We start from the raw sequence: 16,230 nt of genomic DNA on the forward strand, positions 1-16,230 counted from the left end.
GGAGTTTCGAAGAAAAAAAATCATACCTCCTTTATAGGCACAGTATCAATCAGATTAAAGTAGTCGTTATTCCTCTAAACATTACCTAAAACCTTTGTCCGAAACAATTTTTTATATCACCAACCCAAACGGCAAGGGATAACCGAAATATTGCTGGATTTTTAAGAAGAACATATAGTATAAATTAATATTGTTAAACAATAATTGTATATTTTTTAAATAAATTTGTACGATTTATTGACAATATTACAACCGCTACAGTATTAAAATAATTTTAAAAACGTTCAAAAATATATTTTACATATTAATCGCAATTTTACAGATTTACGATATACACAACTAAATCGATTTATTTCATATTTGTTTTGTATCAAACCTGATTTTTTATGGACAAAATATCGAGTACGAACGAATAGTAGAAAGTGGATTTTGAATATACATTCGGAAAGACAATTTTTGTATGATTTTAAAAGTATTTTTTCCGTAATTTAAAATAAATAAATGGAAACATTTCATCGTGATTCATACTTAAAACAACTAATTCAGATTACTGCGGTAGAAAAAGTCAAAGCGATTGAAAAAAGAAAAGAATAAAGGTAGGCAAATAAACGTTATTAAAAAGTACACAAGTGACGAGTTAATAAAGATGATTAATTAAGGCGATTAATGCCATTATTAAACGCATAATAACAATATTTATTGTTTAATCCCTTAAGATGTGAAAAGCAAAAAAAATCTAGTAAAAAAAAATCTTAAAATCTAAAAAAAAAAAACGATTTCTTAAATCTTAAAAAAGTAAAAAAAATCTTTTAAACCTAAAACCTTTAACACGTGGTCATACAAAAATGTAAATATCGAAGTAGAGGTTTGACAACATCGCTTCCGAAACGTTACTATAGCAACTAACGCAGGACTCGTATTAAATATCTTTCTACCGTAACTCAACTATCATAGGTTCTTAGCGAGAATATGAGAGAAACATTTCAATTATTTTACGGTATAATAAACAGATTTAACTCTAATATGTTCATTTAAAACAAAAAAACCCGATTTCCCGGCTGGCAAATAAACATTTAGGAGGTAAGTTATAAGAACAATATGAAAAACAAATCTTTACGTTAACAAATTTATCTTAATTCTTCCTTTTTTTGTAGAATTATAATTATTTATTTAACTTCTTACAATATAAAAACACAATACGTAGTTGAAGCGAAATGAAAACAAAATAAATGTGATGCAGGAAACTAAACATTATAAGTAGATTAGTTTTTTAAATCAAGTTTTGTTTAAATACGAAAAGCTAATTTTAAAATCTTATTTAGTTTTTTGTTTTTCCATATTCTGTCCAGTTTTTTGTTATCCTTAATTTTTTTTTTTGAAAAACAATAGTTTTAAGAATAAATTGTTTTTACTCTAAAACAAAAAATAATAACCGATTTAAATATTTGGAAAACCAGATTTATGGGTTTCCTATAGAAAAATCTGAAGCTAGTTTTTTGTTTATAAGGTGCATTTTACTACTAAAATCAAAATTCTAAATCGCTTTTTAAATAAGAATTCTAAATTCTGAATCGCTTTGGTGAACATCATTTTTTGTTTTCCATTAGAAATAAAAAATGTCAAGGACAATTTAAGTTAATGACGACTGTAAATTTCACGTGTAAAATCCTCCTTTTAACCAGAAACTAATTTTCAAAACAATAAAGTTTAAAGAAATCGATAAAATTTTTTAACGGTTAGTATAATATAACGAAAGTAATCTGAATTTGCTTGTTTCGTGTAACTTATTGCTGAATAAGAAGTTAAATATTTTACAGCGCTGGATGTAATGCGCTTCTAAATTTGAATGGTAATACCGTAATTCTGAAACTTTTATGTAGTGGCTATATTGCACGCACAATGGCATATTTTGCGTGTTTTTTATTCGTTAATATTTAAGTTTAAAAGTTACATGAGAATTCAGTTAGTTTGTTATAGAAATAATAATAATAAAACAGTGAAATTACCTTAGTACTAATAACCACATTCCAAACTCTAAAAAATAAAAATAATAATAAAAATTAACCAAGATTTCTTCACATAACCGCTAACCCCATTTGATGTTTTCAGACATTGAAATTAATAAAAAACGGTAAATTAACTATTAATTTATATTCGTTCTTTTCTTTAACATCACCTCACGTACATAGTAATTACAGCTAATACTAAAAATTAAATTTTATTACGTAAATAAAAAATTTCTCTGGAGTTTATCTGAAAATCAATTATCGATAAAAGAGAGAATGTTCATTGAGATTTTTTTATCGATGTTTACAAAAGTGATTTATCCTTTAAAATCTGGAGTACGTTGCAGTGTGTTCCAAAAAGTAAAAATTCTACTTAAAAATATATTTTGACTTTTTAAAATTAAAAAATTTTTAATATCTGTGATATGATTAAAAGAAAAATTGTGAGAAATAAGGATTTGTAAATTTGACAAATTAATTCATTTTTACACTTAAAAAAAATTATTATTAAAAAATTAACTTTTACCTTTGTTTTTGTTTAATTTTTAAATATTTTTAAGCATTTCTGTTTACATACGAACGTATAAATAACCGTTTATACCGATATACAGTTTAAACCGATTTGAGAATGGAATCTCAGCGTAAATATTCCTGAAAACTTTTGAAATACTCCATAAAATTATTTTAGTTATAAACTTGAATTTTGGAGAGAATACAATTTTGGATCTGTTAGAAGAAGGGATAAAGGGTAAAAAATGTTAATTTGTTAGAAATTTAACGGATGATTAATTTAAGAGGACCTTTTAATAATTATCTAAAAAAGAGACCGCTTAAAAAATTGCTAAAACCTACAAACGCTGACTAATTTTTATAGGGGAAGTTTAATTACAGCGTAAGAGTTTTAATATGTTTATGAATACTATGAACTGTGTGAAATAAAACTTTTGCGCTTAATTAAATTTTATTTTTATCCAAAGAAAATTAATGAATAAACTCTTATAAAACAACTAAAAATGTATCCTTCCAATCGAATAACAACAAAATTCGTTAAAAATTCGCTGATTTCTTTTTTACGTTTAAACAACGAATACAGATTTTTATAGAGTTTCGCATTTATAGAGTTATGGCCCCGTACTAAACCGAATTATAAAAATTATAACAATAACTATTAGGTTAAAAAGTTCAAATTACAAATCTGCATTCCCTTAATACTTTAAAACTACAATTTTCAACGGCAAACAAAATCTTGATTTTATAATGAAAAGAAAACGTAATTCAGTCGTAAACGCTAATTCTTATGGCTGAATCAGTAATAATAAAAAAACAAAAAAAAACATAAAGAATAAATGCAACGTTATTTTTTATTATTACCGTTTGAAAAGTTTCAAGAATGTAAATTAAATTTTCATAGATAAGCAGGCGTAACTCAACGAGTATTAATTCATGTTTAATTTTCATTGTAATTAAACGACATGAATGAGAAAATAATATTTATGAAGTATTTTTAATTAAAAAAACAATATATATATATATACTTTATATAAATATATATATATATATGTATATATATATATAAAGTGTATATTTAGAGGAAATCCTAATTACAAAATAACGTATATATTACATACTTAATACAACAATATGACAGTTGAAACAAGTTCCCTACATGCAACTTAGATCATTGTATGCAGTATTTTGTATTATTATTTTTAAAAATATAATAATTAAGGAAGCAAAATACATGTGTAGTCTACATTAATTAATATTCTGTTAGATTAAAATATTTAGATATTATCGTACATAGTTTTCAAGGATGAATATGAAGTGAATGAAATGTAAGTTATTTGGGAGAAAGAATTCGGGAAATGTGTTCATAGATTAAAATTATTATCATTATCACTACCCGTGAAATATATTTAATAATAATATATATATATATATATATATATATAAATTATTATATATCATTTTTCCAAGAATGGGTTTTGAATCTAAATTTTTATTAAAAAAAAAAATTAAATTAAGGATTAGTAAAATATATCTATTTTTTTTTTTATTAGCTTTTCTGTTTAATGCGGTTAAGGTAGTACGTTGTAAATTTATTTTACAGTTTTACCTCTCATTAGGTCTTGCATAAGATCGTGGCATTTTTTCTTGAAGAATTAATTCATGGAAATGAGATCTTTCAGAGTAAGAAAAATGCCTTACGGTTTCTAACCAGGAACTCAGGATGAAAGATTAAGACGCTAACCATCTGCGCGATCGGCATTTGAAGGTAAATCTTTAGCTTATTTTTGTGATTTATAATATCGATGAAATTTTTATTTATTTTTTTGGTTCGTTTAGTTTTTTAATTGTTGATTAAATTTTTAATAAATTTTGTATGTTTTAATTATATTAACAAAAAAAAGAACAAGAAAACATAGGTTTGTTTTAAATATTTTTTTTCTTTTTATTTACAATTTAGTTTTTATTTAGAGTAATTTTTAAAAGGTGCCATATTATTATATAAAAAATGTTTAAGTGAAATGATTTTTTATGAAGAATTGTATTCTTTTGAAAATATGCAATTGATAATAAAAAAAATTGATTAATTATTTAATAATAATTAATAAATAAATGTATACAGCAATCTTAAACGTCAAACAAAATGAAGAAAAAACTTAACGGTAAACTTGAAATATGGACCTCGCGTTACGAGTATTATGATTTATTTTATCAGCTTTAAAAACAAATATTAGATAAGTAATACCAAAATTCAGCAACTGAACCGTATACTGTATATCCGCTGTAAAACATTTCAGATCTAAATGTATATACATACAGTTCTGAGATTATTACACTGACCAACTGAGATATTATACTGGCCAATATTTATTAATCCTAGCTGTTTTTGGAATGATGATTTTTAATGTGTAAAAATTAAAGAATCGTCTAAACGGTTAGAATCTTGATATACATATCGAATAGCACAATTTATAACACGTGTTACTTTGGAAACGCGCATTTTCATTGCGATATTTCCTTATAGATCTAATGCGCAGTTCTTTAGATACCTGGGCGTTAGTCGTATAAAAAAGAGTGTATTATATAATACGTTACTACCATAAAACAAAAATAAGCTACGTTGTCTAATACGATAGCATACCATTACAGTTAGGCAGGAGTTGTGTGCAATGTATTCCACGAATAAATATTTGTTTTATGTTGTTTTAAACGGAATTTTATTCTTATAAACCTTTGTCCGATCACTTTTACAATAATATAGCTCCCAAATAACCAAGGGGTTTCTTTTTTAATTGCATAAACTTAAATTATATTGCATTTACTGATTATAGATTTTAAATACGAGTACATAGCGGACGCATAAATTTATTTAAAAATTAAGGGTTCAGTCTCAATACGTAATAAATTTTTATTGTTATAATTATAAAATAGGTGAATTTTTATAGAATTAGAATTATGTCATTCAAACCCAGAATCTTTTTTATAGAAAGTAAAATTTGTAAAAAACATGAGAATCGACTTGTATAAAAATAAAGTGTTAATTTTTAAGTACATTAGAAAAACAATGCCGTATTAAAAAATAATGTAATTTAGTTAATTAAAATAACAACTTCATTATTTTTCAGGATGAGATCACCTTGAACTCGATTCTAATACAAAGTTATCTTGATGGACGCTACAATTCAATCATCCAGCGTTTGTGTCGAGAGCTCACATCATTCTTTCTTTTTTCACTTCAGATAGTACGTTCAGGTCCATTCTGTATTGTCACCACTAGATCTATTATTCTGGATAAGAATAACTTTGCACAGTACACAGTATTAATCCATCTAAAATAGCATTTATAACAAACAATCCTATCAAATTTATTATGAAATAAAATCGTTCAACATACGCAATTGTAAAAAAATGTATTCTGATAAGCTATGACATTTTAAGGCGAGACAAAAAATTAAAATTGAAACAAATTATCATTAAAATATATTAATATAAAAGTTTCTCTTTTACTAGAATAGCATTTTTTTTTTTACCTTTTTTATTTTAAAACAATAGGAATCAAATCAGATCTTATCTCATTCACTAGGTCGCGTTAATTTAATTTACTGATGAAATCATTTATGTTCAGATACAGAACAACCTGTATTCAAAAGTCGGAGATAAAGTTAAAATTAATATAAAAGTTACCTTTCTGAATTGTCTTTCAGCTGAATACATTACGAAAATTCCGCCAAAAAAAAAAAAAAAATTACTACTAATTTAAATTCCAAAAACTCTTAAGCAACAGCAGAAAATCATACTAAGATTGTAAAAACGGTAAAGCATAAATACGGAAGAAGAAATTAAGTCGGATTCGTGTTAACTCAAAATAAAACTTTAAAATATTATTTCTGTACGGGTTATTGAGGATAACCTTCTAAGTAAGAATCGTTTTGTCATAAACTAATAAACATTTATTGTAACTCAAATCCATTTTTTCTATCAAAGTACGTTTCAAACTATTTTATAACATAATCTTGTTCGACATTCAGGCATTTTTAAGAACGGAGGATGAGTTTGACAGTCCCTTGGTTGAAGAATTTTGCCTCCTGTTCCTTAAACTACCCGATCACAGTTACGTCATTATAAGGTCAAAAACTCATATAAATAAAAAAAAAAAAGATAATAAATTTAGACAGTGCTCGATCCGAACTGTTTGAGGTGTAGTACAATACCTCTCATCAAACCTTTTGCTAGTGTAATGTTTTTGAACAACGTAAAAACGTATGTTATCATAGAGCAAAAAAATCCCTTTGTAAACAGTCTTAATGATAGCACTGTATCAAGCACCGAAACGTTTTTAAGGTTCTGCATAACGTTTTTGCGTCGATAATTTTTCATCCGAGGCAGGTAATGATACAAAAATGTCTTTATCGTCAAAAATTATCGTTGATGACATGCAGGCGTTTAAATCTTGGTTTGTTGTGCAAACATAATTTTCTTCCGTCGAATCACCGACACAATTTCCGTATATCTTCTCGTTCATTATGCTTCTGTATACTTAAACACCGATTTATTTCAGTTTGGTGAATGTTTAGTTTTAATGAAACTAAAAAAAAACAACAAAAAACTAATTGTAGATTGTATTTTGTAATCGGCGGAATCGTATTTTTATCACTGAAAATTGAAATTAAAATTGTTTAATTTACTCTATATGGTTGCAGCCCATCTGAGAGCATCAGACGTGTTAAATAAAACACGTACGTTTTATACTTTTTACCCTTAATTACCAGTGCGATTCACTAATTTGGGTTTAGGGAGAAGCATGCTACTGTGGAGCAAGCAAACAGGATTTTTAACTTCATAAATCATGCTCTACACAAGAAAAAAATATTGTTCAGCGGTTTTCATTGATGTCAGTCAAGCTTTTGACAAAGTTTGGCATGTAGGGTTGCTATATAAACTGAAAAAGATTTTACCGCATGTTTTCTATGTAGTGCTAAACTCTTACCTAGACTGCAGATGTTTTCAAGTTAAATATGAAGAGGTTTTAACGGATTTGTTCCTTATAAAATCAAGGGTATCTCAGGAAGCGTTCTCGGACCCATCTTGTATGTTCTGTTTACGGCTGACTTGCCGATTACGGCAGATACCACAGTGGTACGTTTGCTGACGATACTGCAGTTCTTGCTGTCCACGGCAATCCAAGTGCTGCAGCTCATTATATTCAATATTATATCTCTGTCCACGAATCCTGGTTTACAAGTTGGAAAATAAAAATAAACGAAACAGAGTCGAAGCACGTCACGTTCACCTTTCGAAAGGAACACTATCCTCTATTTCTATCTTCAATATTCCAATTCCAAGTCTCAAGACTGTAAATATTTAGGTTTTTATCTCGACTGACGACTTACCTTTGGAAAAATATATCAAATCTAAGCGGATACAGCAGGACCTCAAGTTTAAAATCATGTACTGGCTAATAGGACATAGATCTCGGCTTTTAGTAGAAAATAAATTATTGATTTGTAAATCCATTTCGAAGTCTCTTTGGAGTTGCCGGCTTGAATTTTGGGGTACAGCAAGCAATTCCAATATTGACATACTTGGACCGTACCAGACAAAAACGCTTCGAAAAATGCTAAACATGCCCTGGTACATAAGGAATAACTTCATAAATAATGATTTTAAATTGCAAACCGTTCGACAGGAAATCTCTCTGGCTAACCCACGATATCAAAATCATTTGTATCGGCACCCAAATAATATCGCATTCTATTTATTGGATAACACAATCAGTGATTTTTCAAGATCGTTGAGAAACAAAATTCTTGATTTGATTTACCGTTTCAATTAGGTGACTTTATAGTGCGGCCTTACGGGGTGCTCTTTTATTTCATTATTAAGTCACAAACTACTGGGTATTTTGCCACATATTGTTGGTTCAAATAAATCTGTATTTACTTTTTGTTCAATTCTCTTGCTGAACGAATTTTAAAGTTGCTATGACGTTACAATAAAAAAATTTAAAAAAAATTACCGGAGCAAATTTTAAGCCGTTATGTAGTTGCGATTGATTTAGTTCGTTAGAATAAAATTATCTTATAGTCATTTTTAAAGTCGTAGATTAAAATTATCTGTAACATTTATTATAAACGGTTGAATAAAACACATCTTGCATTTTTAATTATTAAATAAATAATTATTATTAAATTTCTTGAAAAAAATTAAATGTTTTATGAATCTTGATTCTTTATTTCAAATAAATAACGATAAATCTATGCTGACATAAAAAAATGACGTTACAAACATAATACAGAATAACAAACGAATCTATTTAAGAAATTAAAAATATAATAATAAATTTAATAAAATTATTATACAAAACAAGAAAATTACTCGTGAATCTGAAAGAAGTTCAGAAAGTTAGAAATTCAAAAGAGAATCATATTTAATATCTTTTTTTAACGCGTTTAAAAATTATAATTCAACTAAGTGAAACATAAACAGAAAAGAATCTTATACTTTACTTAATAACAAAAGTATCAGGTTTTTTCCACCGGTATAGTGTAATGCTAGGGGTCAACTGTAAACTATTGTTTATTATCAATTAGAAAGTAGATAGAAGAGAGGGTGGGTAAAGATTTCAAAGGGAACCGATAGTGCAAGAAAAGCGTTGTAACTCCTTGTTCCTGGGAAAAGTAATTGCAGAAATGTCTTCATTACTGTCGACTTAGATCCTTGTTTATTCCCCGTAGTCTTTCGACACCGCCCTCTTATTCTATTTTCCCTTACAACAATCGACCCCCCTCCTAAGTAAAACGACCACCGACATCCCCCTAAACAGAAAATTCTATTTCTCACGGTTTTCCTTCCTCTGGTTTATTTAACCCACTAAAGTTTTCTTAAATGAAATCTTCCACGTTTTGTGTAGTTTTATTACGCTTTACATTATTTCGTAAAAATGTTGCTTGTGCGAACTTATTTTAAGCTATAGTTCTTTTAATATTCTATACACAAAAAGGGATTCTTATTTAAAAAAATAAAGAATTGAGTTACCATATATCTGTACGGTATATCAGTCGATAATATTTACCAGTTTTTAAGATATTATTATACAGTCAGATTATAAGCTCTATATTTTACTGTAATTTATGCTTAAATTTACGGTAAGTCTTGTCATTTAAATGTTTATAACATCGTTAATATTTTATTTCAATTTTACAGCTGAAAATCATCGAACGAAAAATTACTATTCAAGTTTATCGACATTAATATTTTTTCTAATAAGATAACGGAGAATCACATTTTTAATATGGAGAATCTCAATTAAGGCGCTTTGTACTAAAAATCATTATAGTTAGCGATTTCTAGGAACCAATGATTTTGGAAGCGGTTTTATAAAGAAATCCGAATCCAGTTGAGGCCTTTTAACCCTTTTAATCAAAACCTGAGAATCTGCAAACTCCACCAAGATCTTTATGGAAAATAGGAATTTTAATTTATTTAACAACCCGGTATGGATCTGTAAGATTATCATCATTTTCAATAAGTTAGCCCATCTGAGAAGTTTATTTTAATTTAATGCTAAATATTCTTTAAAAAGATAGGAAAAATTATAAACCTAATTCGATACAAATTTTAAAAAAAAATTCTCTTCACATTTATGAAATAATACATTTAAAGTAGTAGTAGTACTACGTAAAATATTAACGAATTGTGTGTCAGAAATATAACAACAGATCAGATGACAAATAATTTTTCCGGAATAATTTGATGCATAAGCATTTTAATGAAACAAACGTTAGAAGTGAAACGAAACTTTTTTATAAAAACGGGTTACGGGAAATTAATAATAATAATAATAATAACTGAATATTTTATCAACTAAATTAGGAACTCTGTACTGAAAACAGAACGTCGGATCGTTGCTCCCGCGTTTAACTACGGCGTGATTTACTGCGATTAAAAAAATTAAACTAAAAATAAGATAATTTTTAAAAAAACATAGTCAAGCTCCATAATAAGTTATAGTTATCTCAGCTTATTATTTATAACCCGAAATCGATGTACGATTTTCCAGTACAACGGGTTGTAAAAAAATAAAAGTGTAATTTATCGGAGATAAAAAATAAAATCCCAACAGTATTAAATTTACTTCTGTTATACGGGGAATAATACGCATAACTATTGCATAAATTTAAATTCTAAACGATCCCGCTTTAATAAATAACGTTTCTTAAATAAAATTACTTTCTTCGTGTTTACTAGATTTGTCAAGTTTATTATGATATAAATAAAAAAATCCTTCAGGATTATTTACCCAGAAACAAAAATAAAAAGTAGTACTTTTTTTGTATAATGAATAATTCGTTACACGACTTATTTTTAAAAAAAAAAGTAGAAAGCCAAAATCTTTATTAAATATAACATAAAATAACAAAATTTTAATCGAGAAGAAATTTTGTTAGAGTTGTAGAATAAATTTACGGTCACATAAGTGGCATACGCGGTAGTGTGCTGGCTTGAAAATACCGAAGGTGTACCGTTTGATTCTTGCTAAAGTCTGGCAAATTTATAACGAGTCAAATTCCATCGTTCTATACCCATCCTATCCGTTAACGATCTTGGAAAATTAGAAAAAAGAAAAAACAATTTTACGAAAGATAACTTGTAAAATCATTTATTTAAATATATCTATACCGTTGTACCCCCATAATAGCCTATCAATATGATTACTCTAAAATACGTAATAATTTCCAAAATGAATAAAAATATGAACGGAAAAATTAAGAGAAACAAAAAATGTATGTTTTTAGTAAGCAGTTTTATTTTTTATAAACTTAACAATTTAGTAAAAAAATTTACCTAAGATATTTTTTCAATTAAAATTAGAAGGCGTATTAGCTTTAAATTGTTTTTAAAATATTTAAAATTACGATCGTGAAAAATTATGGTTAAACGTACGACAAAATTAATAATAGAAAGTAACACAACATTTAATCCGGTCACAACGTTTATTATTTTACTTAATTATTTCCCAGTATAATAATATTAATAAAAAATATTAAAACTTTGTTATTCGTATTTCGTAAATAAATAGATTTTCTTAAAAAATAAGGTATATATTAATTAATTATCGATTAACTTAAGTTAATAAATATAAATTAAATAGATAGACAAAAAACACAACGTACCGCAAACTACTCGGTCGAATGGGCTCATCCAATCTGAAAAAATATATATATAACAAATGTTACTAAGTTGTAAATACTCGAATAAAATTAAATCTTAATCTACACTACAATCTTTTACTAGACCGTAAGTTATTAAAAATAATTAGTATATGAAAATAAGCAAACACTTATTTACGTTAGGAATTTTTAAAATAAATTGCATCTATATTTATTACAAAAAGATAACTGTAACAAATATATTAATGAAATAGTTAAAATAAAATCGCTTCAAAACTAAATTTCTACTTGTTACTTTAATAATTCGTAATTACCGTACAATTAATTCTTCAGCCATATCGACGAAACTGTATTAATTTTTGCATAATTTTTAGGTTATGTTTTTATAACATATAATAACAATTAAAAGATAAAGAATTTTATTGTGTACGAAATTATTTATTGCGGTTATGCTTAATTTTGTTTCTTATCTTTTTACAGTTCACTTGGAAACTGGTGCCGATAAGATCAGCGCCATCTGTTGGTTAACGCTTTTTAACCGGCTATCAGTGTGACTAAAGAAGAACAGTAGAAATTTATTGTAAGAAGCATATAAAAGTTTTATTTAATTAAAAAATTTATTGCGTTTCTTTTTATTCGATACCATAAGTAACATTAAAATATTAATAGTGCAAACAAACAAAAACTACAAAAATCCAATACAATTAATATCACATTTTCAATCGTGCATAATTTAAAGAAAATATATTTTTAAACTTACATTTCAACGTTCTCATGCACTAACAACACACAAACCACGGAACAAAATTTATATTGTTTTATTTACTAAAGCACATCCAATTTTGTTGTTCAAAATAAAGAAAAATCCTTTAAAATTATCAATTACTTACCTACAAAATATAAAATACATTTCGAATTCTTTGGGCTTTCATGTCGTCATAAGGAGGTATAATAAAAAAACTTCGCTCAAAGTGCGTCAGAATGGTAAAGTTTTAGTTAACCTTGAAAACACGCCCGAAACCCCGTTTTTTTGCATCTTATTCCGGTTGCTATGAACCGATTCGCTTGAAAATCAATAGATATTTATTCCCGATACGGTTAAGTTTACTTGACCCTACCGAGTTTCGTCAAAATCGGTTAAGATTTGCGTCCAAAAAACTTTATGCATACATATGTATATAAACGTAACAGGGCGCAGTCTTTGAAAATCCCTAAAATAAATAAATATATATATATATATTTGTTAGTGCATTTGTGTTGAATATTTTGGATGGTATAAGTTAGGCAATGATTTCATCAAAATTAGATTTCTATTTCTCCCAATATATTTCATCAAGGTATGATAAAAGAATCGAAATATATATTTTTGGAAGTATGAACCGGCTGATTACGGTTTTTATTTTAGATCAAATATAGAAGAACTTGATATTGAAAAAATAAAATACATACAATCATCTACTAACTGAAAATTATTAATGTACGCTTCTTTTTTTTGTAATTTCACGATAAAAATTGTAAAATTAACTACTTCAAGCCTAAAAATATGAAACTACCGATTTTATCTAAATTCAATAAATTTATAGGAATATAACAGCATTAATGAATGTAGATCTTGTAACAAAGTATTAGTCAAATAATCCGTGAAAATATAATTTAAAACAAAACAATATATATCGTCACTTAAAATTAAACTATTTTTCTTGAAATTACTTTCTTTAAATTTTTCTGATTAATAACGTACGGGACAACTATCAAAAAACCAATTTCGTTGTAAAAGTGTTAATGAATATCCTTATGACAGAAACATTATGAAAAAAAAAGATGAATAATAAAAAACCCCGAAAAACACTTAATCCCTCAAAACAAAATTTTTTGTCGCGACCGGAAAAGAAATTGAAGGTTAAGGTAAAGGTTCACTCACCACAGGGCTATTTCAATTAAAATATAATGTTACTTTAAATAGATGTTTTTCTTAACGATAGAATAGCTTACTTGGTTTTCGTGCTTTTTTTTCTAAACCATTTGTTTGGTGTACTTTGAAACAACCTTGTAGGAAAATTTGTAATTTTAAAAATATCAATTTTTTTAGAATTCAGGACAAACAAACGAATTTCAGGGATACATTCACACTAAATTTTTTTCGCAGGTTTTTATTATTCAACATTTGATTTCATATGTTTTTTTTTTCATAACGTGATTCACTAACACTTACAACGAAATCGGTTTTATTTTGGTGGTTGTGATATCAGTTATTATTTTTTTTATATCTTTCGGTCATGATGTCTACTATGATATATAAAAAATAAATAAAAAATAAACGGGTCGTTTTATCTTTATATTGCGGTTATCGATTTTCCCGGAAAAATATTATTTCATATATATGTAAGCCTATTAATTAATAATTTTTTTATTTGCTTTTAAATAAAGAAAAATGCACACCGAAGCGGTATTATCGTGTTAGCGTACGTTTTTTTAGCGAATGAAAAGTCGCGCCTTTCAAAAGAAGCAATACCGTTACTGTGGATAACACCCTTTGTCGTTTTCTTGTGTTTTTTTTTCACTCTTTCTTTTGGCGAAGATTCGCTTGATTAAAAATATATAAATTAAAGCGATACTCGATTCCAGTACCAAAATTTAGAGTAAATAATTTTATTAACGATTTTAGATTACGATCCTCAAATTATTTTAATTCTATATCTATTACGTTACTAAATTATAAACGCGTTTAAAAATAGATAGTACAAAAGATTAAAACACTGCATTAGTTTTTAAAAGGAGAGAAAATTCAATCTTGACAGTAAATTCTCTGAATTACCTAATCCAGTGTTACGCGATTTACTTATAAATTGTTATTTTAAAAGCTATATGCGTACACCAAAAAGTAACCGATTTTTTTTGTTAAATATATTTATGAAAATTTTAAAAACATTAAAAAAAGGAAATAAAACATAAAAACGAACATTAGTATGTTAACTTTGGTATTTCAGCTCGGCTTTTCTTTATCGTGTAGTTTTCATACTAATTCGTGAATCTTATTTAATAATTATATTTTGTTATTTGACAAGCTCATATCCCGGCGCTGGTTAATCTACTTTATAACGATACTTTACGTTTTATTTTTATACGACATGCTACTTCAAGTAAGTATGTAAGATAAAAAAACAAATTATATACTGCATCATTATAATAGAATTAAAACTAAAACTAACACCGCTCTAAAGGGTTTAAAATAATCATATAAAACACAAAAACATATCTACAAAACTACATTACATTTAAGACAATTTACACAGAATACAGTACATTAATAAAATCATGCAAATATCTACAGCAATAAAAATAAATAGAAGAAATAAAACATCAGTACATCGATAATTAAAAAATAAAATACTAGACTTCCCGATCGAAATCGTTTCCATACTTTTAATTAGTAATTCTACTCCGTTGCTTGTTACTCACATCAATTGTGAATTCAATCAGATCAATTCATATTGTATTTTAAGAACAAAATAAATTTTTTCATGAAACAATAGAAAAAATAATTTTTGTAAAATATATCATCGTGTATCCTTTCTAATATCTATTTCTTTTGCATAATTTTATTTTATTTTTTATATAATGTATGGATTATCTTTTTATCATATAATGCGCTATTACAAAAATTTATTAAACGAAATTTAACCGAAATTACATACAGACAAATCATTCAAAGACCGTTTACAAAAAATAAATAGAATTAAAATAAAACACGGATTTACTTAACCAATTGTCATCAGTAAACAGAAAGGAAACGATGATAATTATTTAGTAACCAAAATGTGTATCTAGTTTTAGATTAAAATAAGTTTTTTTAAACCATTTTTCAACGATTTTTTCTTAGCGATTTTATTTCAATATAAGATTTTTACAGCTCATTATTTGAATTAAACATGTTTATCGATCGATAAAATAGATTTCTGGAAACCTAATATTTTCACAACTTTTCGTTTCATTTTTAAAATTACAACCGTACCGATTTAAACGGTCTATTTTATTATATTCTTGCTAAAATTATTTCCGTTGTTTTCGTATAGATTTCAAATATGATACGACCACGATTACAGCTTAAAATTGTTTTTTTAATGATATATGAATGTTTCAGCGAGTGTCAAATGTCAATACCGATGAAGAAGTAGCGGTACTTTACCGCAGAAGTCACTAATTTTTAAGTAGAATATAATAGTTTGTTTTTTTTTTTTTAACAAGGGAAAAGTAAGATTAGCGTATAATAAATTATTAAAATAAAAAATTGTAACAGGGAGAACTTCTTAAAAACACAGAACATATCTGCAGCAGAAAAATAGTTATTATTTATTTTTTTAAAATCCGATATCGATTTCCTTGTAAAGTTTTAACCTACTCTGTGTCGGCTGGTTTATAAAAGAATATTAAGTAATAATTTGACACAAATTAAACATTTTTTTTTATAGTTAAACGAAATGTTAAGTAGGTATGCGATACTATTGTATAATAATAATATCTAAAGATATAAAGTCTTTCAAGAAACA

General features: G+C 26.5%; 1 protein-coding gene across 1 annotated transcript in view; it reads right to left on the reverse strand.

Moving 5' to 3' along the window:
- Window positions 1-16,230, reverse strand: part of LOC142329973 (homeobox protein abdominal-A homolog) — a 255,944-nt gene that overhangs the window by 224,424 nt on the left and 15,290 nt on the right. Inside the window, exon 2 of the mRNA XM_075374962.1 lies at window positions 11,687-11,719. Coding sequence (XP_075231077.1) covers window positions 11,687-11,719 — 33 coding nt within the window. The remainder of the gene's footprint in view (window positions 1-11,686; window positions 11,720-16,230) is intronic.

The sequence above is a fragment of the Lycorma delicatula genome, chromosome 9 (assembly GCF_047948215.1).
Source record: "Lycorma delicatula isolate Av1 chromosome 9, ASM4794821v1, whole genome shotgun sequence".
NCBI classification, from domain to species: domain Eukaryota; kingdom Metazoa; phylum Arthropoda; class Insecta; order Hemiptera; family Fulgoridae; genus Lycorma; species Lycorma delicatula.